Source organism: Ochlerotatus camptorhynchus, unplaced genomic scaffold, assembly GCF_037179485.1.
Source record: "Ochlerotatus camptorhynchus isolate MF236.1 unplaced genomic scaffold, CSIRO-AGI_Acam_v1.1 ptg000361l, whole genome shotgun sequence".
Lineage (NCBI taxonomy): Eukaryota > Metazoa > Arthropoda > Insecta > Diptera > Culicidae > Ochlerotatus > Ochlerotatus camptorhynchus.
The window spans coordinates 14,764,007-14,791,762 of record NW_027040849.1 but is presented as its reverse complement, the minus strand read 5'-3'; the positions used below and the strand labels follow the sequence as shown (position 1 = coordinate 14,791,762).

The window sequence follows — 27,756 nt, the reverse complement described above, 5'->3', positions numbered from 1 at the left end:
TCTTTAGGTTGTCTATGTAATAAGTAGAGAACTACGCTTTTGGCTTAGTTTCGATTCACCTGTTCAACGACAAACATCAAGCATCAATGACTGGTCGTGGCAAGGGAGGCAAAAGTCTTGAAAAAGGAGGCGCCAAGCGTCATCGGAAGGTTCTGCGTGATAACATGAAGGGTATTACCAAGCCTGCCATCCGTCGTCTGGCTCGACGTGGTGGTGTCAAGCGTATTTTCGGTGTGATCTACGAGGAAACCCGAGGTGTGCTGGAGGTGTTCCTAGTAAATATGATCCGTGATGCCGTCAGCTACACTGAACACGCCACCAAGTTCATTTCAAAAATAGTTAGAATAGAATTTATATAGAGTAACCCATGATTCACCCATTCAATTTGTCACTAAATACTACATGATACAAAAATCAAATAAATTGTTAGGGAAATAAATTATGGTCTATTTGTAGTCTTATCGGCGGGTTAAATTTATTCCGCTTCGCTTTCATAAACTGAGATACCCTCATTGTATGCATTCTCCTGCTGCGCGACATCTTCGAAAACGTCCAAAGCGTTAAATGACTAGGTTCATACAAAGAGAGTACAGACTTACAGTACAGAGAGTACGTAGTTCTACGTCAACAATGCGGTCGTATCTTGTACACCACCCTCCAACTTTTTTTGTTTCAAAATGTAGCAAATCAAAATAACTCTTGTTTGCATCCACTAGGCCACTAAATTCATTTTTGACTTAAGACCTCTGTAATAAAGACGAGAAAAAAAAATATATATACAACTTTTTGACACGAGAGGCAAATAAATGCAATATATACAATGGTTATCATAAATTATGAATAAATTTAGTAAAATTTCTAATATAATTAATTTTGAATGAAAATACAAACTCAAATTATGAACATATTCACCCCAAGGGGCCTGGGTTCAATCCCAGTCAGCGTAAGCATAAAATTTCTTATCACGCCTTCCTTCGGAAAGGAGTAACAGCATCAATTCAATTATTTTTTAGCTGGTTCAGCTTTTATTAGACTTCAATGCTGATTGACCCTCTTCGTTACATACGCTTGTTATTGTATAGTTTATACAACCTCTGTACAACGGAATTAGTCAGCTACATTTTATGTTTTAAATAAGCTCTATCTCATATTCATAAAACCCTGTTTTACAACTATTAACTGAGTATGAACTTGACAGTCGCTAATTCCACATCAGCAGGGTTGTTAATAGACAACTCGATAACATCTTTTCTTTAAAGTTTGCTATGAAAATTTCCCATTGCAGACGTTAACGAAAAGACGTTATCGAGTTATCGATTAACAACCCTGCACATCAGCTACCAGATAATTACTATACAGCTTTTTAGAGAGATTCGAGTAAAATATTGTTTACATCCTGGTCACACACATGGTAAATTTTTGATTTGATTGCAACTCCGATATTTATTTATTATTTTATAACTAACCTTTATCTACGATATTTATCATGAATATACTAGCAAACGACTACCTGGCTAGAACCTGAACCCAAACTCATGACGATCTCATTTGAAAACATTGATTTATTTATTTATTTATTTATTTATTTATTTATGACTAAACATCAACAGGCGATATTGACCCCAATGATGTAACCTAAACTAAAAATGAAAAGTACTAAAACTTAACATCAATTCGTACATAGATAGTTATCTCGTAAAAAAGGAATATAACACCGAGAAAAAATGTCACAAAATCTTGATTTCATTTAAAGTCCATTAAATTGTATTTTGTCCCGTACTAATAATCCGGTAATACAAAACAAATTTCCAGGTCCAGGTTTTAGAAAAAAAAAAAATATTTTCATGATCATAAAATATTTTCTATGTTTCAGGAGTATTTAAATTGTTCAGTAAACTTACATTCTAGGGGGAATTGGCTCTAATGTTGACCTATGGATCTAAGATTGGACCCATCGCTGCTATGTTATGGATCTAAGATTGGGCAATCTGTTATTTATCAATTTTATCTAGATGAACGTGGCATTGGGACGGTACTAATGGATATACTAATGGACGGTACTATTGAAAATTTAGTCGATGGCTGAATGTATGTATGGGCCCAAATTAAAGGCATTTAGGCTGACATTACACCCATTTCCCCTATATGTTTGCGCAATTTTATCAATTTGTTTGTCTTATGGTCCAAACCTCTCTAATGTATCCCAAAATCCCTAATATTTCAGATTCGAGATTTTAAGTCCTAGACGCCATCTGGGGGATAACTTTCCTTGTTCCATAATAATGAGATTTTTTCTTAGACTGCGATCTTGAAAAGTTGTCTAGATCAGAGTTATGAATCTTTTTCTATGTATGAGGTGGTACAGAAGATGGAATGGAGACGACCAGTCCGATATAGCTGCTACAAAGAAGAGAACGTTCCTGGCTGTACTTCATTGTGTGTTTACAATACGGCGACACATCCATGCAGCTCGTTTTATTATAGGTTTTCCGCTGTGCTGATTTGGAAAGTTTGTGGTTACGCCTTGTGCTGATTGTTTGTTTGATAGATGTTTACCACACCTCCAACCTAAGAATGGCAAATTGATGAGTCATTCTGTTATTTTTTTATAATACTTTTATAATTCTTTTCTTATGTACTACGGTTTGTATATTCGTTACGTCGTTCCTTATGGTACAGTTAGGGTCATCTATATCCGTAACTGTAAATGGTCCTTTATAAAAATGTTCCAGTTTTTTTTTATTATCATTCGTTATATAAACTTGTTCTCCTATTTCTTTGTGCATTCTATTTATTTTGCTCATCCTTTTTTGTTGTCTAACTATTTTGTTTTGAATTAGATTTTCTCTAGTTATTTTATTCGAATTATGTAACTTAAATTTTAATTCATTATAATATTAATCAATATACTAGATCAACTATTGTGTTTTCAATTATGTTTTGTGGTAAATTAACTTTATGGCCGAAAATCAATTCAAATAGCGTTAATCCATGTTCTATGTGTGGCGTTGTATTAAAGCATAACTCAAAATATTTCACCTAGTCATAGTCCGATTGGTCAGTCATAGTCCGATTGGTGAGCGTTAACAAAGTATTGCAAATACTCATTGAGACATCTGTGATTCCGTTGGTCCAATGGTCTGCGGATGATAAGCCGTACTAAATGTTTATTTTTTTATTTCAAGTACTTTTTAAATTTGTTCCAAAACCCGATTATTGTATTCAGTTCCTTGATCTGTCCGTATTTTAGAATAAATTTTTCTACAAGTGCTTCAGCAATTGTTCGCCTCCTTGGTGGCTATCGGTATCAGGACTATATATTTGCTTAGGTTGCATTGAAGGGTTAGAATTATATCTATTCCATTGTTATTTCTAGTAAAAGGTCCAGCTGCATCTGCAGATAAGACTTGGTAGGCCTCTTTAATGTGCCGGAATATCTTATTAAATTTACATTTTTCTCAATTCCTGACAAAGATTGCGATGTCATTCTGCATATTTTTTCCATTTGTAATATTCTCTAATTTTCAAATACAAACGGTGTTGTCCAACTTGACCACCTACCGGAGTAGTATGATGCTGTTGTAATATTTGATTTTTTATATATCTTTATTAAGTAGACTTACAGCCCTGAGCGGGTTCGTCTCCGTAATATTCGATTAACATCTTCCTGCTTTGTTAAAATTGTGGGAGGTTTGAATTTACAGTGTATCTCAAAATTGATCGAACATCCTAGAGGAAAATTTTTTGTAACATGGTGAATAGATATTCTTTTAAATCATAGCTGGTGGTTGAACAGATTGCATTTTCTGGGGGTTCAGCTTCAAGTTATAACAGGGCGTATGAATAAAAAGAGTTGACTTTAATTTCCCATGCTTTTCTTACGGGAAAAGTAAATTAAACGCTTTTATGCATACGACCTAATGTCTTAGTCGTTCAATAGTTTGGCTCAATAATGTCCTCATCCAACAATTTTTGCACTTGATTTTGAATTTGTTGCTGCTCCTGGTGTGCGCAGGCTACGTGGTTCCAGCGCGCTCCGTGGGTAGCCGATTGTAATACGGATACACGGTTAACAATAAATGTTTTGCAGGTACTGGGTGCAGCCTTGAGCCATTGGAGGGTGACTGGGGAGTCGCAGACGCAGTCGCGATTTGCAGTGCCTTGGATACCTTGACGAAGAGTTTTGCAGCTAAGTCGGCAGCACAAAGTTCCAAACGGGTAAAGCTAACGCGTTTCAGTGGTGCCACACCGGATTTCGATGCTAGGAGATGTACAGCGACTTTACCCTAGGAATCAATGGATCGAGCGTATATGCGAGCCTATATACAGCCTCGGATGCACCAGAGAAGGCGTGCATCTGGATGGTAGCATTCGGAAGCAAAATATAGCGTGATACACGGAACTTGGAAAGCTTTGGAACCTCGTCGTCCCAGCCAGATGATTTAGAATTTCAGAGAGAACTGAGTCCCGATTTGGTCAGCAGCTAGTCCTTGCAGTACTTCCAGTTTGCTCGACGTCCACTTCCTCAAGCAGAATCCACTCTTCGCCATTAATTCTCCAAATTCGGTACTGAACTGGATAGGCTCTTGACACGGACTGAGCCCCTCCGATGAAATCGTTCACGTAGAATCCCTTCCTGAGTGCTGGTCCTTCCAGCGGATAAGCATCATCTTTATCGTCGGCCGACTGCAGCAGCGTGCGCGTAGCGAGGAACGCAGACGGAGCCATGCCATATGTTGCAGTCAGTAGTCGGTAAGTTTGCACTGGATCGGATTTGCTGAATGGGAACAGTATTTCTTGGAATGATGTATCGTCTTCGTGATTCAGGACCTGGTGGTACATATTCTCGACGTGATCCACAACCGCTACAGGGAAGGTTCGAAACCGAAAGCTGATGTCAATAATATCGTCCTGTATTACAGGGCTCACTACTAATGGCTCAGTGAGAGCCCCGTAGATGTCTTGGCGGAAGCATCAAAGATGACACGTCCCTTCGTCGTCGTGCTGGCCTCTTTCAGCACTAAGTGTTGGGGCAGGAAACATTCCGTCGACCTGCTTGCTTCTTCCTCGGGAACCAAAAGCATATGCCCTAACTCCAATTACTTTCGCATGAATTTGCAGTACTCTTCTTTCAGGTAGGCATCTCGGTCAAGCCTGCGTTCAAGGAGTTCTAAGCGTCGTAGAACGGTGGCCTCCAATTCTCTAGCTTGTTGAAGTTGGATTTACGTGGTAGTCACACTATATATCGTCCTTCGGTGTTTCTGGTAACCGTGAAGGTGTAGATTTCCTCCTCACATTTCTTCTCCTCCAATGACAAAGCAGATGGCAGCTCTTCAATTTCCCAAAAGCGTTCCAAGCTCTCCTTAAGGGACATTGACGAGACGTTCGTAAATGAGCAGTTGCATCGTGGGCATTTTTAACAGCGTGGGCGGCCCCAGAGACGATCCAACCAAAGACACTATCGACAAGCAACGGAATAAAATCGGACAGTTGGATTCTAGCGGTGGTCTTGAAGCAAGATAAAAAAAGGCTCGTTGCGATTTTCAAATCAATTGCGGAGCTCTTGTTGCAGTTTTAATAGGCGTAGAACAGGTCCTGGGGTTGATTCCAGTCTTCAACGGAGACGTCACGGGACGGAAGGTTTCGGATGACTGTTGTGGGGCGAAAATTACCAACTCCCGACAGCTACACGTATTTGTGGTAAAATGCTTCGAGCTGCATGTATTTATTCTAATTAGTATTGTTTCTCTAATCATATTTCTTACAATTTACAATTTTGGTGAATCCTTAAGAAAAGGCAGAATCTTATCGCGACCAACGCTATTATTTTTTTAGATAATTTAGGTCTCTGTATATGGTGAAGATTCCAGAATATAAGGTTAGATATTTGTAGTCCCTATTTTTCGGTATTTTAAAACCTCTACTCACATTATCTGGCGTAATTCATACGTTCTTTGTATAATCTTCTTAGTTCAGCGCAGTACAGTAGCTTTTAATCTAGAATTGGTCAGGTTCAGTATGATCATCTATTTAATTTAACAACGAGTTCACGTTTACCTTATTGCATGAATAGATTTAGGAATATAGAGTAAGTTTCACTGCAACAGGTAGCTTTAGAACACCGCACTTTTCAACCGTACTATCGAGATTCAATTTATGTTCATCTAGGCCTAAGTGTATTGTTGAAGTTAAACTAATTTTAAAGTTAATTAGCTAGTTTTAAGTTCACCTGCTGATTTATTTATCTTTTGTTGCTTTATGTACAACTACTTCCCTGTCTTTCCGTCCGTTGACGACACTGACATTAGATCGATCAAATCTCTTCGTGACATCCCCCCACCCGTAAAGCCTGGTGATGCTCCTGGTCCCTTGGCACTCCTTGGTCAGGTTTACTACTCTCCAAGACGAGAACCGCCAACTTCACAGCCGGTCGCCCTAGTACTCCAGATGCTGTCCGGATTACAGCCACTTTCACCGATCGAACTAGACGCTCCCACGCTCCACCCATATGTGGAGCCGCTGATGGAATGAATCTCCATTGAGTATTCGCATTCGTGAACGTAGTAGCTAGAGCGTTGTTCATTGCCTGTACTTCTTCCCTTTGTAGCTCTCTGCTAGCGCCTTGAAAACATGTTGCGTTGTCCGAGTAGAACTCAGCAGGGGAACCCCGACATGCGATGAAACGGCGCACTGCCATAATGCACGATTCCGTTGATGGTTCAATTCTAGACGAGGGATTGAAAGAACCTTGAGAGGTGCAACCTTCGTCTTTCCTCTAATGAAGGCCACCTGTATGCTAGATTGAGATGAAAGCCGATAGTACGCTACGCAAGCGTAGGCCGTATCACTGTCGTCGACGACTACATAGATCTCTAGCTGGTCAAAATTGTCCGGAAACGGCGTTTGAAAGGTATCCCGCTGGGGAAAATAACCAATCTACTGTCGCCAGCGATCGTCCAGTTCCTCGTTCACCACTTCATCCAAATCGATTCATGTTTCCCAGATGTTCTGCATCAACACCTTTCCATGCACTAGGAAGTACGATACAAAGCCCATTGGATCAAATAAACTCATGACGACTTTCAGTACTTCGCGTTTTGTTGGGATGTGGGCTTCGTTGAGGATTGGCTGCAAGTCATTGCTCATTGCAAAGGTATAGGTGAAGACGTCTTCTTTGGGAATCCACCTCATTCCGAGCACGGATTCGATTGTTTCTGCCCGTATACGAGAGAGATCCTTCGAGGCTTCTGCATCCGCTTCTCCGATTCCCCTCAGCACTTCTTCTTCATTGAATAGGAAATTTCGTATTTTGAATCCACCTTTTGAATGGACAAGCTTCACTTCGTTTACCACTTCGATCGCTTCGTGGATCGACCTGAAGCTGTCCAAGTAGTCGTCCATGTAGTGATGGTCCTTGATGGCGGAACTTGCACGGGGATACTGCTGAGCGAATTCTTCAGCGTTCAAGTTCTTCACGAACTGTGCTGAAGCTGGAGAACAAGTGGACCCAAACATAGTAACGTCGATGACGTAGATTTGCAATGGTTGACCAGGACTGTTGCGGAATACAAACATCTGCGCTTTGCGATCCTAAGATTGTCCCTGATATCTCCCGATGTAGCAACCGAAAACATGCGAAAACCACTCAAGACCTTAGGCAGAGAAGTGAGGAGGTCCGGGCCTTTCAAAAGGTGTGAGTTGAACGAAGTCCCATCGACTTTCGCAGCAGCATCCCAAATGAGCCAGGAACCAAGTTTTTCGCGAGTCTATTTCAAGAATTTCTGTCACACTGGCCTTGTGGATGTATCCTTTACACTCGAATTCCGTAATCTGCTCCTGAACTCGCTGCATCAATGATGGTTCTTTCTGCAGCTTCTTTTTCAAGGACTTGATTCGACGGATTGCCATGGGATAGGTATCCGGGAACTCTCGTGCGTCGACTTTCTACAGTAAGCCCGTTTCAAATCCGCATGATGTACGCCGTGTGGTCTCGTCGAGCAATCTTCTTGCTCTCCTGTCATCCTTCGATTCTAGTTTTTTCTGAGGTATGGAGACTCCACAGTTTTCCATCGTGAAGAAATTGCTGAAATAGACTCGCGAAAAACTTGGTTCCTTCCGCTAGGTGACTACTTGCTTTATGTTACGTACAACTACTTCCCTGTCTCTCCGTCCGTTGACGGCACTGACGTTAGATCGATAAAACCGTGATCGTTTGACTGATCGGCCACAGTTGAGCTTCGACGGGGGGTCTCGTCGTGACAATGACATTGTTCAGAACCAACAAGTTGACATCCAGGATGAATTCTCCTTTCCGCGAACGAACTTGCGTACGGACAGAGTTGCGGGCGTGTTGTGGTTTCTCTTCTACTCCATGGATCAAAACATTCACCTTGTTTCGCTTCCGCTGCAGTATTTCAGCCAAGTTCTCGGAGATGATGTTCGTTTGTGAAGCGCAATCCAAAAGAGCTCTGGCAAAATGCATTTCACCATAACAATCGACAATTTCCAGTGAGCATGAAAACGTTTCTACCGCAACTTTGCATCGGGATGCTGAACACTTGTTCTTGGGATTCCACCAATGTCGATGCAAACAGCAGTGGAACTGCCTCGGAAGTGGCTGCGTTGGTTTGAACGGATGCCCTAGAAGAACTACCAGAAGATGAAGCGTTGACATTTGCGCTGGGTTGATTGGAAATAGCTACATGGATGTTAGTGGTGGCGTTTCTGGTATAACTTACAGCTGTACTTCGGCGAACAATTTCGAGCGAGGTAGCCGTTGCGGAAGCAATTGAGGCAGAGACGCTTGGCATTAAAAAGGTTGAAATTTCCGGAAATCTGAAGCTTCCCGAATGTGTAGCACTTTACGTTGACGTTGATCGCAGGCATAGCACCTTTTTTTAAATGTAGGTTGAAATTGGGTTTCGATTGAGACAGACGAATAGTGTTGGTTGACAAAAATCAATTCCAAGACGTGCATACGACTTTGCAGCAACTCAATCAGTCGCTCGTAGGTAACTGCATCCAGAGTAGAAGCGTGATCCTCCCACGGCTTCAGGGTGTCATCGTGCAGTCACGTACAGAGGATGTGCTCCAATATGTACTCCATGAATTTACTGGCTCACCTAACTGACCTAGAATTTGTCGCTCGAAGTCATCAACGATGGCATGCAAGACTTACCCTGACTCTCTCTTAATCTTTGGGTACTCCAACAACGCTTGAAGATGACGTTTCCTCAGGAGGTACTTGTTGGCATATCGGTTGACAAGAGCTTCCCATGTGGGCGAATAATTAGCAGCACTGATTCCAATTGACTCGATTAACTGAGCTGCTTCCCCCTTGATAAAAGCCCTTAGGTAGTGAAATTTGTGGATGTCCACCACATCTGGATTCACATGGATAAGAGCCAGAAAAGTGTGGTGAAACGCAAGCAAGCCTTTGTAGTCCCCAGAAAATTTGGGCAATGAATTAGTAGGCAGTTTCAGACCCTTGAGAGTGTTAGCCCTAGTAGTAGTATATTAAGGGAGATTGTCGTGCAAATTAATTGGAGGAGCAAGATTAGAGGATTTTATTTTGAAGGACAGAGTTTCAAAATTGGAACGAAGCTGTAAGTTTCCACCATGCCTTCGTTGGTATCCCCCATGTCCTTCAGCTCCGTCTGCACGTCCTCTAGCCCCTGTAGGAGAAAGCTAGTCTCGTTCCTCCTGGTACTGCAAGAATCTCGAGCTAGTCTCGTTCCTCCTGGTACTGCAGAATATTTTTTCCGCTCGTCCTAGAGACGCAAGCAGAGTGGTTCGTCGGGATGTCAGCATATGTTTCCGACGATCTTCCTCCATCGTGTTGGGCGGTGACAGGAGGCAACGATCTGGGAACGAAAAAGACCAGGAATCACTGGGGAAGAACAATAAATCACTTGGAAATGTGTTCACCTGACCAAGGCGGATAAAAGCCCTGTATTAGTGTAAACGCAGGAACAAAACAGTGAAAATGGCACCGAATCGGTAGGAATCTTATCTCGGTTGCCCATGGCGTGGTCGCAGAAAAGCTACAGGAAATGATAGGGATTGCTCTAAAAACGTATTCCGTTCTTCGATTCCATACACTTCAGTTACACACACTTCAGTTCCAAAGTAGATTCGTTTCACAACCATCTCCGAGTTGGCACAATGCTTCAACGCAGCTTTGGATGGATGACCGAATGGAACAGCAAAAAGGTGACAATCTCACAAACTTCTGCCTGATCTCAACAGGCCTTGTATTAATTGATTGCTGCAGCAGCTCGTCAATAGAATCTTCACGGATGGCGGATGGCGTCACTCGATGGCAATCTCACAATAGGACGGGCTTTGTTCCTATTTATTCACAATGCACTTCTATGGAAGACGCTTGGCTTGTTCAGCTGGCTGATGTGGCGTCTATCACAAGCTGGTATTTTCCACGACGTAGGATGGAGGATGGCAAATTGAGCTGGCTTTTTAGTCCTATGGAAGAATGTCGACCTTTTTGTCCTCACAATCTTAGTCACAGCACCAAAAATATGTTGGACCAGCAGTTCGGGAAGATGCCGGAATGGTCGTGATCTTAGCCCCACGTTTGACTGGGCAGCAGCTAAACCCATCATCAAGTCATCCAACCGACCAAAATAATTTTGAAGCACTAATTCGCTTTTTATCACATAATGTACCGAACAGTTTGAAGGACCGACGACTAATATTTATTTTTTTCTAATGGATGCATCTTAAATCATTACAGCTGATATTTCTTACATGTATAGGTATGTGTGAACAGTGCACGAAATCTAATGGAAAGTTCACATTTATCCTGTCATAATCATCTCTTGAGATGGATTCTACAGTTTTAGTTACTACCGTTACACAACAAGAGGTATTACAGGTATTCCGCTAAGACGCATTCATCAGGAACCAGCTATCAGTTTAATGTGGTAACTCCATTCTCCAGATTTGTGTAAACAAAGTTGTTCGCGCAAGCGACATTTACCGCCTTTACCCTGAACTGTGGAATAGTTAATACTCTTACCAACAGATGTCATCTTTCAATTATGTATGTTACTGTCATTTTGTCCAGATTGCAATTTAATTGATATCATGTCCTCTATACAATAAACACACACAGTATTGTCTGCCTCCGCCATGGCAGGACGGCCCAAATCATCATCGTATTTTAATCTTTATAACACAACGTAGAAAATCGGGTCCTACCGTGCGCGATCATATGGTGCCGTGACCAGGATAGCGCGAACCGTGCTGAAAGTGATGTGATAGTCGAATTGAAACGATCCCAATGTATCACACATTTCTTGCGATCAACTCCAGTGCTACGAAAAATTCCACTACGCTCCCGGCTACGATGGTGTGGCTGTTCAAGTAGCCATCTAGCAGAGCATTCCGCTCCGGTCTAGCTGATCTTTTGATACTGCTGCAAACGGCTCAGTATTTGGCTAGAAGAGGATGCTCATTCTCAACGGACAAGCGTGGACGTCGAATATTCATTAGACTGTGGGTTTACAACATCGTGCCTTTTCTACTCCGATCAACAATATGGAAACCGTGTCATCATTGTTCGTTCTACTCAGCTTTGGGATACATGCAATGCCGACAGTCTACAGCAGTTTCAGCAACAGTAGTTTAAGCAACAGAAAATTAAAACCGTTGGTTTTGGCGGGCCGGTATGTTCGCGCAAGCGACATTTACCGCCTTTACCCTGAACTGTGGAATAGTTAATACTCTTACCAACAGATGTCATCTTTCAATTATGTATGTTACTGTCATTTTGTCCAGATTGCAATTTAATTGATATCATGTCCTCTATACAATAAACACACACAGTATTGTCTGCCTCCGCCATGGCAGGACGGCCCAAATCATCATCGTATTTTAATCTTTATAACACAACGTAGAAAATCGGGTCCTACCGTGCGCGATCAAAAGTTTTAACAGAAGCTGTGATAACATGTTGTGCAATTATTCAGTATCTTAACCTAACTAAATAATATTACTATGAAGGAGCTTCTTCAGTAATCCATTATGTTATTGGTTTGATTCACTGTTGTCTAATATAGGATTTTTACAACGTTTATTAAGCAATTACTAAGCATACTATTTAAACATGTACGCATAGTGGATAGAAAATTGACTATAACTACATTTAATCCGTACATTATCAACCAATTTTCATTGATCAATTGCTGAAGGATTAAAAATGTAGAGGAAATGGATGTTATGTTGGCCTAAAACCCCTAATTTGGGCCCATACATAAATTCAGCAATCGACTAAATTTTCAATAGATACCAAAAATATCCATTAGTACCGTCCCGATGACGCGTTAATCTAGATAAAATTGATAAATATCAGATTTTTAGCGATGGGCCCAACCTTAGAGCCATATGCCAACAAAAGAGCCATTTCCCCTCCATAAGATATTCAGTATTCTGTATTAGACAAATTTTGATTGAACTTGTTTTAAATATTGTTGGCATTGGACATATGATTTCAGGTCAATTCTTAATTATTCTTCTAATATTATTTAGTTCCAAAATGAAATATTACTAGCGTAAAATTCAATTTACTTAAGTAATTTTTACAGGAAAATGTTCTTATCCAGTTATCTAATGGAATACATTCATCAACCGTGTCAAATTTAATGGAAAAATATTGATGTTAAATAATTGGATCATATATAGACGCTTGGTTCTGGATTATTGTCCATTGTGATAACGCCTAAAAGTATGCAGTGGTTATTTTACCTCCCATAACCGGTTATATCAAATAAACAATTTACCTGATACCGTGGGTACAATATACCTTAAAGCGACGTCGAATCATCTATCAGAACGACTGATGGATTATTCTTGCTGAAAAATTGCATTCCAAGATACATTTAGCCATATTTTACTAAATACAAAGTGTGCAATAATACAATTCAAAATCAAATGGTACGGGCAACAATTAGGCGCAACACCTCAAAAAGATTTATTATAAGGAAAGTTTTAACGAATATAAACTTAAAATGTGCTCTGGAAATGAATCATGCACCGCAAATCAAGATTTGCAGAGAAACTACTATTTAGAAAGTTTTCGTCCTCGTTAAATATCATAGAGCGTGGGAATTGGAAAATACACTAAGTTTTTTCAGCGGGATCATTAATCAATAATTTTTCAGGAATAATTTAATTTAATTTACGAGAATGAAATATTCTAAAAAGTTGTGGAACTCATCATTTTCATAAACCTAGCTCAAAACACCAACTTGATAATTTGTCATTTTCGTTGAAATATGAAGCATGTTTCATGGAATCCCCTTAAAAATTGTTTTTCACTGTAACTTTTTTATTTGATTTTTTTTATGACACACTATGTTTGAGCGAACTTTTTCAATTACTAAAATACACAACTTTCTAGAATACTGCAAGATGCTATCTAGTAAGCTTCAACATATACAAACGTTTGTTCAATAAAAACGTACAATTTTCCACAGAGCATATCTTGGATCATTGGACCAAACATTTTCAAAAAAAAACTGATATGTGGCATGATTTTACATGTGTCAATAAACATTTTCATGTAATATATTGGAGAGGAAGTACATGAGGGTAAATGGAAAATAGAGATTTTCAGTGAAAAAACACATATAAATAGGTTTTTTTTTTCAAAGTAAATTCATGTATATATCGCATCATTTGAACGGAAATGCTTGATTTGCATTTAATGAAGTAGCTAGAACGCCAGGACTAAGAATTTGTTATAAAACAATTCAACGGGCACATACCTATTTGAATACATATTGAAATACTGATGCTGATCGATCTTAATATTATTTATATAGTTGTGATTTAAAGTAGTTATAAATTACTTTTTAAGCAAGTTGCGCCGGTGATGTAGTGGTAAGCGTGATGACCTCTCACCCCAGCAATCCTGAGTTCAATCCCAGTCAGTGCTACCGGGATGTTCTGAAGCATAACATCTCTGATCACGCCTTCCTTCGGAAGGGTAGTAAAGCCCGGTTCATGAGTTGATGGGTCGATAAGTAGGGTCCAGGTGTAAGAGCTGCCTCCCTGGCGTCGGTAGCATTGGAAAAAAAGATCGACGGAAAAAAAAATCAAGAAAAAAAACTCTTTAAGCAGTTTTTGAACGCTTTCTGGATACTGGCTCACTTTTAATGTGGTGATTCTATTTTTAAGGGGTTAAGACACTGTAACGGGTTCAAAAAATGGATTTTGTTGCTGTCTTATATGATACTTTAGGGTCTAAAGAATACGGAACAATTGGTTTTATACCCGAGAATACTTTCTTTCGCATTATTTTGGGGCGACTACCTGCGCGTTCCCGGTATGAAATTTTTCTTTAATCGCGGTTTTCTCGAAACCATGTTTTTCAAGGTGGGGTGGAAACGAAAGTCATATTTCTAATTGATTAACCAACTTGATTTTTTTTTGTAGTTTGTTCTACATACTTTTTTCTAGAGAAAAGACACTGAGTTTTTATCTTTATCTTTAAATTTTTTTTTTTTTGCAATTAACGATTATATTTGATATTTTTGCCTTAAAATCCGACCACTTTTTTCAAACGCGCGCCATTTTGTCAAAATGTCAATATTTTTACAATCGAAAAGGTAGGGGAAATGGTTCTATGGATCTAAGATTGGGCCCATCGCTAAAAATCTATCCCTTACTTCACTAGTTTAAACATTCTAGTTTATGAAAATTTTATCCATTTTGTTCTAGGACTACCTACAGCTGTAAATCGTTTCCATCCGCAAACCGCTTCATGCCAGGGGTGCCATCACTTAGACGACTACAGCGCCGCCTCGCTGCACATTTCAAAAACCAAAATTTGGGAAAATGTTATTTAAAATATTTTCAATAAAATGCTGAAAACCAGTGTTTCTGTTCGCCAAAAAAAAATCGCGCAATTGACCATTTTTTTTCGGCACTAGTCTAACCCCTTAAGTGAGATTACATGATCTGAAGTCAACATCAGCGTTTTTAAAGACATCCTCGATGTTTGCTAGTTTGCTGTATTTCCTAGCGTGATTTTCCCGGAATCTTCTTATGCTTTTATTTCGAGTTTCTTGCGCTTCTTCGCTGCACATGCCAATGGGCAGAATTATTTGTCGCATGATAGTCGCTCCGTGTAATAACATATTGTGAACTGTAGGAGAAAGTGGATACCAGCCATACAGTTTCACGTACAAACCGTATGTTGCGCCGGCATATTTTTCATATTCATTTATGTTACGGCTCCTTTACTGTTGATAACGCACAACATGGTATGGAATCATTCCAGAAGATGCTCGTTGATACCTGTAATCCTTGCCGGTTACCAATATCATTAAATTTGTTTTCTAATTACTATTAGTTTTGTTAGTTTGATATAGAAATTGCATTAATTTTACCAATAATTTTAATTACAAAAAAAATCAAATATAATTAATTGATCAATTAGGCCAGAAGAAATCCCAAGTTTTTCTTTTGGGTATGGGTACTTGATTTGCTTATTATTTTGGGGCGACTACCTGCGCGTTCCCGGTATGAAATTTTTCTTTAATCGTGGTTTTCTCGAAACCATGTTTTTCAAGGTGGGGTGGAAACGAAAGTCATATTTCTAATTGATTAATCAACTTGATTTTTTTTTTGTAGTTTGTTCTACATACTTTTTTCTAGAGAAAAGTCACTGAGTTTTTATCTTTATCTTTATTTTTATTTTTTTGCAATTAACGATTATATTTGATATTTTTGCCTTAAAATCCGACCACTTTTTTCAAACGCGCGCCATTTTGTCAAAATGTCAATATTTTTACAATCGAACAGGTAGGGGAAATGGTTCTATGGATCTAAGATTGGGCCCATCGCTAAAAATCTATCCCCTACTTCACTAGTTTAAACATTCTAGTTTATGAAACTTTTATCCATTTTGTTCTAGGACTACCTACAGCTGCAAATTGTTTCCATCCATACAAAAACATCAAATATAATTAATTGATCAATTAGGCCAGAAGAAATCCCAAGTTTTTCTTTTGGGTATGGGTACTTGATTTGCTAGATTGTATTATGTTGTAGAATATCATATAAATTGTTACTAGACCAGTACGGCATGCCAGGACCTTGAAATCGGATCAGCCGGTTTCAGTTGTTGAAAACGGATTTCATCGAACATCATTCCTAATCTTGTTTGGCAACTCACTAGGTAAGCCGCCTTCAATTTGATCGATCCTTCTTGTTCGCTGGCACATCTTCGTCTTGTTCTAGTCGGGTTGCTACCAAGAACCATTTTCATTGGGTCGTTATCCGACATTGTTACGATGTACCCAGCTCACCTTAATCACCCGATTTTTGAATTTTATTTGAAATTTCTTAACTTACAAACCTGCTGCAATGCTATTTAATGATTCATTTCTTTTCTACAGTGATACAACAATTTCCGAGCTAAATCCAATTTTTTCAAAATTGGTTAATTTTTTTTAGAAGTGAGACCAAATCAGAAACGATTCAGGAAATTCCTAATTGAGGTTACACTTTTCAAAGCAGATTCAAAATTGAGACTGAAATTTTTTTGAAATGAGTTCAAGCTTCCGAATAGGTCATCAATATTTTTCTAACTGAGTCTGAACCTTTCTGTTATGTTATTCAATCCTTTTTTAAAGTTGTCAAAGCTTTCCTGAAGTGATCCAACATATCCCGAACCCAAACTTTAAAGAATTGGTTTCGTATTTTCTGGACTGAGGCCACATTAGCTGATTTAATCCCTTTCCTAAATGAATCCAAGGTTTCCTGCATTGATTCAACTTTTTTCAAACTGAGTCCAAACTTGTCAGAACGGATTTGATATTTTCCTAAATGAGCCCCAGATTTTTGTTTACTGCTTTGGCATTTGGTAAGGACGTAATCTTTTAAGGTCATCTAGCTTTCCCAAAAGTGTAGAAAGTTGTACGAATTGAACCGACCCTTTTTTTAGTTTAATTTTTCCAAACGGAGTCCATCCTTTTATGAAGTGTTTCAATACCTTCCTTAGGGAGTCCAAACTTTTCTGTTGAGTAATTTTTTTTTTCCCTTTGGTTTGTTTTTTCTGTCGATCTTGTTTTTCGTGCTGAGCTTCAATGCTACCGACGTGCCAGGAAGGCAGCTCCCACACCTGGACCCTACCTATCGACCCATCAACTCATGAACCGGGGACCAACTGCTTTACTTCCCATCCGAAGGAAGGCGTGATCAGAGATGTTATGCCTCAGAACATCCCGGCGGCGCCGACTGGGATTGAACCCAGGCCTGCTGGAGTGAGAGGTAATCACGCTTACCAATATACCACCGGCGCCGTTAGAAATCATTTTTAGTCCCTATATTTAAATCTGGCAAACGGTCAGTCATTAAAAACTATAGAGGTATTGCAATTATGTCATGCATTCCTAAAATGTTTGAAGCAATTGTTAACCAGAAAATATTTTACCAGGTTAAGCATCGCATTTCAAATAATCGACATGGTTTTTTTAAAGGTCGGTCAACGTCTACTAATCTGTTGGAATTTGTAAACTTTTCTATTGAAGCAATGAATAGAGGTAATACCGTTGAAACTTTATACACTAACTTTAGTAAGGCCTTTGACATAGTAGACATTCCCTTACTTCTTTTTAAATTAAAAAGTTTAGGTATGACAAGTACACTTTTAAAATGGATTGGATCATAGTTGACAGAAAGAATTCAGATGGTCCACTTTAAAGGAAAAATCTCCTCGCCAGTTAATGTTACCTCGGGAGTTCCACAGGGATCTCATTTAGGTCCTTTGTTATTTATTATGTTTGTGGTTGACGTGAAGTTTTTGTTGAATCGATTAAATGTGCTCATATATGCTGACGATATGAAACTGTACATGGAAATCTTTACAATTCTGATATGCTACATTTTAAAATGAAATTGATAGTTGAAGATGCTAATTTCAAACAACATGTAGTGGTAATTTTTATACGATAGATGGAGTAGATGAAAGCATAGAGTTGATAGTTCCGTTAGAGTACGGCAGTGTGAAGATTGCATATAGATATTAGAATAGCGAGCTAGAACAACTTTTAAGGAAGGTACAAATCGGTTTTTTCATCTCTCTTTACCAAACTCCCCCTTTGGAGAGGAATGGTGAGGGGTGTCCCCTCCCGCCATCACTGGCAAAAAGAGATGAAAACCGACCCGTTCAAGTACCAACTGTGTGTTTGAAACAGTTCTACCGATTTTTACCGCACTTCAATTGTTATTTGAAGGAAGGCATCCAGTCGTAGGTTTGGAAATTGCAACTATTGTTTACCCCTACCACGATATGTGCTCCTGTCATCGTCGACTTGACGATCTCGAGGGGACACGGGTGGGGTAGGTGCTGCTACTGTACCTTTCGACCATTGACAGTAATTGATGGTATGCACCCGTGTCCCCTCGAGATCGTCAAGTCGACGATGACAGGAGCACATATCGTGGTAGGGGTAAACAATAGTTGCAATTTCCAAACCTACGACTGGATGCCTTCCTTCAAATAACAACTGAAGTGCGGTAAAAAATCGGTAGAACTGTTTCAAATACACAGTTGGTACTTGAGCGGGTCGGTTTTCATCTCTTTTTGCCAGTGATGGCGGGAGGGGACACCCCTCACCATCCCTCTCCAAAGGGGGAGTTTGGTAAAGAGAGATGAAAAAACCGATTTGTATCTTCCTTAAAAGTTGTTCTAGCTCGCTATTCTAATATCTATATGCAATCTTCACACTGCCGTACTCTAACTGAACTATCAACTCTATGCTTTCATCTACTCCATCTATCGTATAAAAATTACCACTACAGTCTGTTGTTTGAAATTAGCATCTTCAACTATGTAAATCGTTGACTTCACGTAGAAGTAATACTAAAACATATAGTCAAAGTATGAAATTGATGTTTTCTACAATTGGTGCGTTAAAAGTCTGCCGGGATCCAGGTAAGGTGTAATAAAATTAGGGACTAGGTAAGGTGCGATAAAATTAGGGACTTAGGAGTAGTTCTTGACTCGAAGTTGACATTTGTAGATGATGTGAATACCACAATTCACAAAGCAAATAATATGTTGGGATTCATAAAAAGATTTAGTTATCATTTTAAAGACCCATATACCATCAAAACACTATATAGCTTACGTGAAATCAATTCTCGAATATTGCAGTGTGGTTTGGGCTCCATACCATGAAACTTATATAAATCGTATAGAATCAGTTCAAAACAATTTTTGTTATTTGCTCTTAGGATACTAGGTTAGACCTCTTTTCCCATTCCGTCTTATGAGTCCTGTTGCATGTTGATAAACATTGAAACACTTAAGAAACGAAGAGAAATTTCCATGATTTCCTTTGTTAATGATATTATCTCATAAATTCAGAAAAATATTAGCAAGCTTAATTTTTTACGTACCATCACGCATGTTAAGAACTCGAAATGTATTTCAACTGTCAACTGTTGAAAAGACGCATCTGTGTCACTTGATAATCCATACATGTAAACCAAACAAATACAAGAAATAAAGATCATTTAAATGTCAAAAAATGTCAACTGTCACCTTACAGAACGAATTATGGTAAAAATGGACCAATCAATAGAATGATGAGAGTGTATAATAATTATTGTGAGCGTATAGATCTAACGATGTCTAATCATAGAGTAAGGAGAACACTAACTGCTAGGATTTCATCTCGTTAAGTTTAAAACAATTTTTATTTCTTAGATATTTGTATATGCAGTCTGCATTTATTGACAATTTCACATAAAACATATGTTTTAAAATAGCATGTAAGGCAACAGCACTATTGTAAAACGGTCTACACTGATTGACGACAAATAAATAAATAAATAAAGTTACTTCTAAGTATTTAACTTCCGAAGAATATTTCAATTCTGTCCCTTCCAAAGAAAGTTTTGAACATAAGACTTTTCGTCTTTTTGTAAAGGATACAATCGTTGTTTTTGAAGGATTTATTTTCAATCCTTTATTTTTGCACCACAGTGTAGTTACATTTAATGCCATCTGCATTCTGCTTGAAAAGATTTCATCAAATTTTCCGCGGACTATTATCACTATATCATCCGCAAACCCAATAATTTCAAACCCTAGCGATTCAAGACTAATAAGAAGCTCATCTATTACTAGCGACCATAGAAGAGGAGAGAGAACGCCTCCTTGAGGACAGCCTTTAGCAGCTGTTACCTTTATGGTTGACTCTCCAAGATTTGATGATATTTCACGATTCGATAACATTTCTACTATCCAATATATTACGCTTTCATTAAACCCACGTTTTTTCATGGCAATTTCCATTGATTTAAAAGATGTATTATCAAATGCTCCTTCAATATCAAGAAAGGCAGCCATTAATACATCCTTCGCTTCGAAGAATTTTTCGATTTTTGAGACAAGAGTGTGTAATGCTGTAATTGTTGATTTGCCTGGTTGATAAGCAAATTTGGCTTTACTCATTGGTATATTTGGAAGAATTTCAGATTTGATATGTTCATCTATTATCTTTTCCATTAATTTAAGGAAAATTGACGACAAACTGATAGGTGAGAATGATTTGGGAGAAGACTTGTCTTTTTTGATAAGCCTTTTGCTGGGGGCGGCCCCGGCGTAGTGGGTAACATCCATACCTCTCACGCCAAAGTCACGAGTTCAAATCTCACCCCGGACAAGTCACGAATGACCCAAGAGTGTTAAAGTGACTATAATAATAATAATAATAATAATAATAATAATAATAATAATAATAATAATAATAATAATAATAATAATAATAATAATAATAATAACAATAATAAAAATTGCCATTGGTATAAATAGTACTCGAACTTGTCGCCACGTTGTAGGAATATATCTAAGCAAAAAGCTTGCTCTAAGTAAACTTACTAAGGCCGGAATCCATAATGTTTTACACTTTTGAATTAAAATTGGATAAATTTCATCCAAACCTGGAGATTTTAATGGTTCAAAAGAGTCTAGTAAAAATTACACTAGCTAGATGTTTTGCCTCTTGATTGGACTGTCGTGATCCATTGACCTCTAGCGAAATTTACAACAGATAAAGTGGAAGTAGCAGGCAAATACCCTGGGAAATGAGATTGCATTATTATTTTCAAGGTTTCTTTAGTAGTTAAGGTAAAAGAACCGTCCTCTTTTTTAAGGGCTCCTAAGCCGTTTGCATGATCCTTAAAAATGACTTTTTGAAGTCTTGCGGTAACAGGAGTACTTTCAATGTTTTCACACATATATCTTCAATCTTTACGTTTGGATCTTCTAATGTCTTAGTTATAGTCAGTCAAGGCCTCTTTATAGTGAGACAAATTTCCTATTATTTTAGCTCGGTTAAATAGTTTACGAGCCTTTTTCCTTAGCTTTTCTAATCTGTCATTCCACCAGGATACATTTCTATTGGTAGAGCATTCCTTTATAGAACAACTTGCATAATAAGCTTGTTTAATTTGTGTTACTAAGCATTCAGATGCCTTTTCCAACTTATCATTGGTGCTTATATTATCCATAGAAACATCCCATTGTACGGAGGGATTGGAGTTGTATAGCTCCCAATTTGTTTTCCTAGTATTACGATAGGTTTTCTTGATTATATCATTTGCTTTATATTCAAATAGAATTTATCTATGATCAGATAATGACATTTCATCTGATACATGCCAGTTTATTACCCGATCTGAGCGAGCAGAGCTACATAACGTTAAATCCAAAACTTCCTCTATTATTGCATTAATAAATGTTGGAGAATTACCCCTATTACATATATCGATATTCTGTTGAGTAAAGAATTCAAAACGAAACTTACCCCTTTTGTTGATTCCAGTACTGCTCCAAATGGTATGATGGGCATTTGCATCACATCCGATGGCCTTTGCCTTGTTTTGGCCTTTGCAGTATGGAACGAAGGCTGCAATTTCTGTAGCAGGTACGTCATCAACGTCACCAGGAAAATACGCCGATGCAACGCAAAGCGTTGTTTTCCCCGCGTAGTTGGCAACTCTATAGTAACTGCAACAATGTCTCTGTTGATGAATCCTGTAATTGGTGTCATTTTTATATTGTTATTTATAAGAATAGCAGCTCTTGGTAAGAGTTGTGTAATGTCATAAATTAGCTTAAACGATCGTGAAGGCATTCCAAAAATCCTGCTTTTGTGTGTCCATGGCTCCTGGAGGAAATTAATATCCATTTTGCTTTGATCAAATGTTTTGCTGAATATAGCTGAAGCTCCTTTTGCGTGGTGAAGGTTTTCTTGTATGAATTGTATGCTTTGTTTCGTCATCAGTTCAATTAGTGTTTCCTTTTGTTGGGCATTTTCTGCTCAATTTACATGGTATTGTGATTACCCGTCAGTTTGTATTGTTTTGTGTGGACTTGTATATCTAGATATTCAATTCAATTTCCTTTGCTTTTTTATGGAGTGGACTTATCTGAGTGACAGCAATCCATCTCAACTTCATTAGAAGCTTCGCTAGTCTGTCTGGTCTACCGGATTATAATTTTGCTAGCTTCTTTATTGCATTGATCAGTATTGTCATCACCCTTATCCACAATTTCAGAGTCCTCGTGGATCTCAGGAATTTTAGACATCTCTATAGGACAGTTTGTTGTTATCTTTGTTTGTGGACCCGTTTGATCCCGAATTTCCTGTTGAGCTTGATTATTGATACGAAGACCCTACTCTAGCTTTATTCAACCTGTCTTGTACCGAGGAAGATCCTTTGGGTGGATTTCCTCTCTCATCCTGGCGCGCAATCCTTTTCGGTGGATTGCTGTCGCTACCATTTGACGCATTGGGATCTGCATTACTACGCCGCATTGCTGGCTCAACAAACGGCGTTCTAAATGGCTTCTCAGCCAACATAAGGGCATCCTCAGGTTTGTGACCTTGACCTAAGAGATATTTAAACCTCTTCTTTGCAGCTCCATTCAGCCGCTTGATGGGTTTCATTTCTGGCGGGGCGTTCCTCTGATCTACTCCCTTAACACCATCCTTCTGTTTACGCGCAGAAAAAAATATTTTAAACGTAATAATATTTGACGTTAGATTAATAAGAATTTCATTTTGTTTTGGCTGCAAAAAGAAATCATTATTATTTCAACAATCCAGTATCTTTGTTTCTAAAAACCCATGGATTGTTAAATCAAACAGAAAATCTTTCCGAATTAAAAAGATCTTTCATGGTTTTTACGTGAGCTGTCAAATTTGGCAGCTAGGTCAACAAAAAAATATGTTTGTTTTTAAAAGAGCTTTCTTGTTGATTCAATCTCGGATCCAATCATATTTATTTTATTAAGCCTGATAATATACGCAGTAGAAATAAAAATATGTTTATTGATTCAATAATAATTTTTATGATTTGTTTTCTTTTTGTAGCAAACAGTAAAACCTTTCTGAGGCCCCTCCCCTTGGCTAGTTTTTGCACCTTGCTGTTGGTTGGCGGGCTTAATTTCATGCTTTATAGTGGAGTGTTGGAGACGGTAGGTTTATGGTCGGCGTTGCTGGCTCATGCCGCGATAGAATGGCGTCATGGACAGGCAATAAGGATTACTAAGCTTACCCTCTCTGATAAAGCCGCGTCGTAGTACGCTTACGTATTGGCACTAACGTTGGGTGTGATACTGGCGGGTTTTGCCGCAAATCACTCTTATTTTATTTATTTTTACGCAGATAGATTTATTTGGGTTTGCAAGGGAATTATACTATTGAAATATTTCAGAAAGTGCCCAACGGCGCTCCTTCTATTTGCGTGACAAGCTTACATTGTTGTTTTCATTGAAGTATTACTCAGGAAACAATGTTAAACATAATTTTTGTACATGGTATTGTAACTAATCTAATATGTGCTTCATTTTGATTTGGGATAAGTGTTTGAACTATGGCTCGGGATTTCCACTGTGGCGTGCTTCTATTGTGACATACCCATACGTATTTTTGTGGTGCGACATAGAGGAAGCGTGTGAGCATAGTTGGAGCATATACTCTATATAATTTAAAAATCAGCAAGAAAACTAACTTCAAAATGAAGCATTTTAGTCACAAGAAGGTGTTACCTGGGTCGAACTAAGATATAATAAATAGGTATAGGCTTAAATCAAAAGTATTTGAAACACGTTTAATTTTAGATTACAAGCACGAGTGCAGGTACTTAATAAAGCATGGGTTATGATTAATTAGGTGAATTAGAACTTTAATAATTTATTAAATTAGACTAATGAGATATCATAATCATTAAAAAAAAACTTTAATAAGAAACTTCAGAAAGTCTAATGACATTAAGTAGATTAACAAAAGAATTAGGATGAGGGGGATCCGCTTAGGGAGGCAACTAACCTTTAAAGTTGGAGAATAAATCTTCTTATTTAGTCTTGAACTTTAAAAAGAAAACGCAGGCAGACCAATAGCATAAAGCAGATTAACAAGGATAGCAACGGCGCCGGTGGTGTAGTGGTAAGCGTGATTACCTCTCACCCCAGCAGGCCTGGGTTCAATCCCAGTCGGCGCCGCCGGGATGTTCTGAGGCATAACATCTCTGATCACGCCTTCCTTCGGATGGGAAGTAAAGCCGTTGGTCCCCGGTTCATGAGTTGATGGGTCGATATGTAGGGTCCAGGTGTGGGAGCTGCCTTCCTGGCACGTCGGTAGCATTGGTGCTCAGCACGGAAAACAAGATCGACGGAAAAAAACAAACCAAAGGAAAAAAAAAAAACAAGGATAGGAATAGTTTAGGAAATAAGTAAAAGTAGAGGTATGTGACAATTAATAGCTTTTAAAGTTTTGGAGGTATTGTATTCCCCTGAGTTTGTTGTGCTCGATTACTCAATACGCGAAATCTCTTATATATGTGGTTAAAGCATTTGAGTTAACTTATTTCTTAGTGTTCAAGTACTTACATTTTTAAACAGCAGTCAATGTTAATCTATGAACTAAACCATACGTAAAATCGATCTTTCCTTAAGCCTGGTACGCAGCTGAAAAGTAATGACGTTTTTATGTGCTACCGGATAGGACACGGAATGCAAAAGAAATTACTTTTCCTCAGCATTTCTTGACCCAGTACGCAGTTCAAAAGAAATCGGTAAAGGAAAGATCGATTACATTAGTATCGTGATCGACATGAAGGTGGCGCATTCTGAATGCAATTTCACTTTCCTTGCGGAATAATGGTCTGATCAATTATTCCGTTAGGTAATGTTGGCGTTTATTGCAAAACTGATGTTTTGGATGCATTTAAACAACATAAACACTAATAAGTGTTGATTTTACAATTTGACGACATCTCCCTATAATCTCAAAATTTAGCAGCCTATAGCTGTCAAATTTTCTTTTGGGAAAAAATCCTCAAAAATTACTTTTCCGTTTTCTTTTCAGCTGCGTACCAGGCTTTATGTGGTATTTATGCATGTTCAACTTTTCGCGGCTGTCGGAATCAACGCGCCTACGTCTACGGAGCTTACGCAGAAGTGATTCGCAATGCGGTAGAGCTCACCACAAGTTTTTTTGAGCTTCTGTAGTATAGAATTTGTTCGGTACGGTCGCGAAATCTTGAAATGATTGATACGTGCGGTAAAATAACTAAATTGAAACAATGCTCAACAGTAAACTTAGTAGAATATTTAGGGAGGAAACCTAAATTAATCAACTTGCCAACATAGGCTATCACATTTATTTTGGTGGCACTCTTTAAATGATAATAAGTCTTTTTTTCTCGCGTTGGTTGTTTTGCACGAAGCTCGAAATTCACGCGGTTTTCGTAACACAGCATTTTTTCTATAACTAGCTTGAAACAATACATACGGAATCTAGTGTTCAAGCGGCCAACATAGGCTAGTCCTTCTGCTGTATTGTCAAAGATAGAAGCAAATTTTATTCAAATGGGTCAAGTCTTGAAAATTAAGCTGTCACGCAGCTCCAGCTTAATACCCAATAAAAAAAAAAAAAAAAAAAAAAAACCTTTCAGAGGCATAAAATCTTTCCAGTTCATGAGTTGATGGGTCGATAGGTAGGGTCCAGGTGTGGAAGCTGCCTTCCTGACGTCGGGAGCATTGGTACTCAGTACGGAAAATAAGATCGACGGAAAAAAGGAAAAAATATTCGTGATAATATATATGATTCGTGAGCGTTCACTCAGAGTGAGCGCTCACGAGTCGTAAAATCTCTGATTGTGACGCACTGAAAGCAATATTGACAGATTTTATGTGTCAAACATGTACTTTACTCCCTTGTCTTGTTACTAACAAGTACAACATAGCATTATTGCATCTAATGATTGCATAATTCCGAATAATATTTTTTTTATAGCAAGTGAGTGTACATCAAAATGATACAAAAATCAATTATTTTTTTAGGGGTATAAATTATGTTCTATTTGTAGTCTTATCGGCGGGTTAAATTTATTCCGGATCACTTTCATAAACTGTGTAATGTAATTGTAATTTACAAGTACTAATAAGCATTATACTATATCATGATTTCATAATACCGAAAAACATTTTTTTTTATAGCAAGTGAGTGGAAGTAACCCTGGTTTTAACCTCCAAAACCGTACAAAGTGCGTCTTGTCGGCATCACGGATTTTTCCAGGAACACCTTCAGCACCCCTCGGGTTTCTTCGTAGATCAGACCGGAAATACGCTTGACACCACCACGTCAAGCCAGACGAAGGATGGCAGGCTTGGTAATACCCTGGATGTTATCACGCAGAACCTTCCGATGACGCTTGGCGCCTTTTTTCCAAGATCTTTGTCTCCCTTGCCACGACCAGTCATTGTTGCTTGATGTTTGTCGTTGAACGGGTGAATCGACACTAAGCCAAAAGCGTAGTTAGCAACCTGTTATATAGACAACCAGCTCTGCCGGTACCATATTTTCTCGCTTCCCATTGGCTTCATACAGTCATGATGATGCAGCTTTGTCGATATTGGGAAATTCTGCGTGATAACATCCAGGGCCTGCCATCCGTCGTCTGGCTCGACGTGGTGGTGTCAAGCGTATCTCCGGTCTGATCCACGAGGAAACCCGAGGTGTGCTGAAAGTTTTCCTAGAAATTATGATCCGTGATGCCATCACCTGTACTGAACACGCCAAGCGCAAAACCGTCACGGCCATGGATGTCGTCTACGCTCTGAAGCGACAGGGACGCACCTTGTATGGTTTCGGAGGTTAAAACTAATTACCAACGTAACATTGGTGGCCCTGAAAAGTTAGAAGTCATTTCAGAAAAGAGTTAGAATAGAATTTATATAGAGTATCCCCTGCTTCCAAGTTTGGTTACAGGATTACAACTCTGGAGAGCAGCGGTGGCGGTGGTGTAGTGGTAAGCGTAATTACCTCTCACTCAGATAAGCGTAATTACCTGGGTTCAATCCTAGTCGACGGGGGAAGAAAAGCCGTTGGTCCCCAGTTCATGAGTTGATGGGTCGATAGGTAGGGTTCAGGTGTGGGCAGCATTGGTGCTCAGCACGGAAAACAAGATCGACGGAAAACAAATCCAAGGAAAAAAAACGGAGAGCATTTCGTGTGGTCGTTGGGGGCGTGTGGTTCTGAATTGGCAGCAAAATGTTCCGCAATTGCATCCTCCCTATTCGTACACGCCCGAAGATCGGAGGCGAATGTCACTTCGACATGTTTAATATAGGAACCATTCTCTGATGACTGTGTTGGGGAAGCAGCATATGCATGTACGTTATTGGTGGATTTGTTAGTTATTTCGAAACTT

The 27,756-nt window shown here is 38.8% G+C and overlaps 1 protein-coding gene across 1 annotated transcript; it reads left to right on the top strand.

Moving 5' to 3' along the window:
- Window positions 1–86: 86 nt before the first annotated feature.
- Window positions 87–27,204, top strand: LOC135709613 (histone H4-like). The gene is made up of 2 exons (XM_065231997.1): window positions 87–288; window positions 26,987–27,204. The coding sequence occupies exons 1-2, from the start codon at window positions 87–89 to the stop codon at window positions 27,202–27,204; spliced, it is 420 nt and encodes a 139-aa protein (XP_065088069.1).
- The last annotated feature ends 552 nt before the right edge of the window (window positions 27,205–27,756 follow it).

Coding starts and splice junctions, on each gene's coding strand:
- LOC135709613 (XM_065231997.1), top strand. CDS start 87: ATGACTGGTCGTGGCAAGGGAGGCAAAAGTCTTGAAAAAGGAGGCGCC. Junction 289..26,986: donor GTTCCTAGTAAATATGATCC/GTGATGCCGTCA, acceptor GATAACATCCAG/GGCCTGCCATCCGTCGTCTG.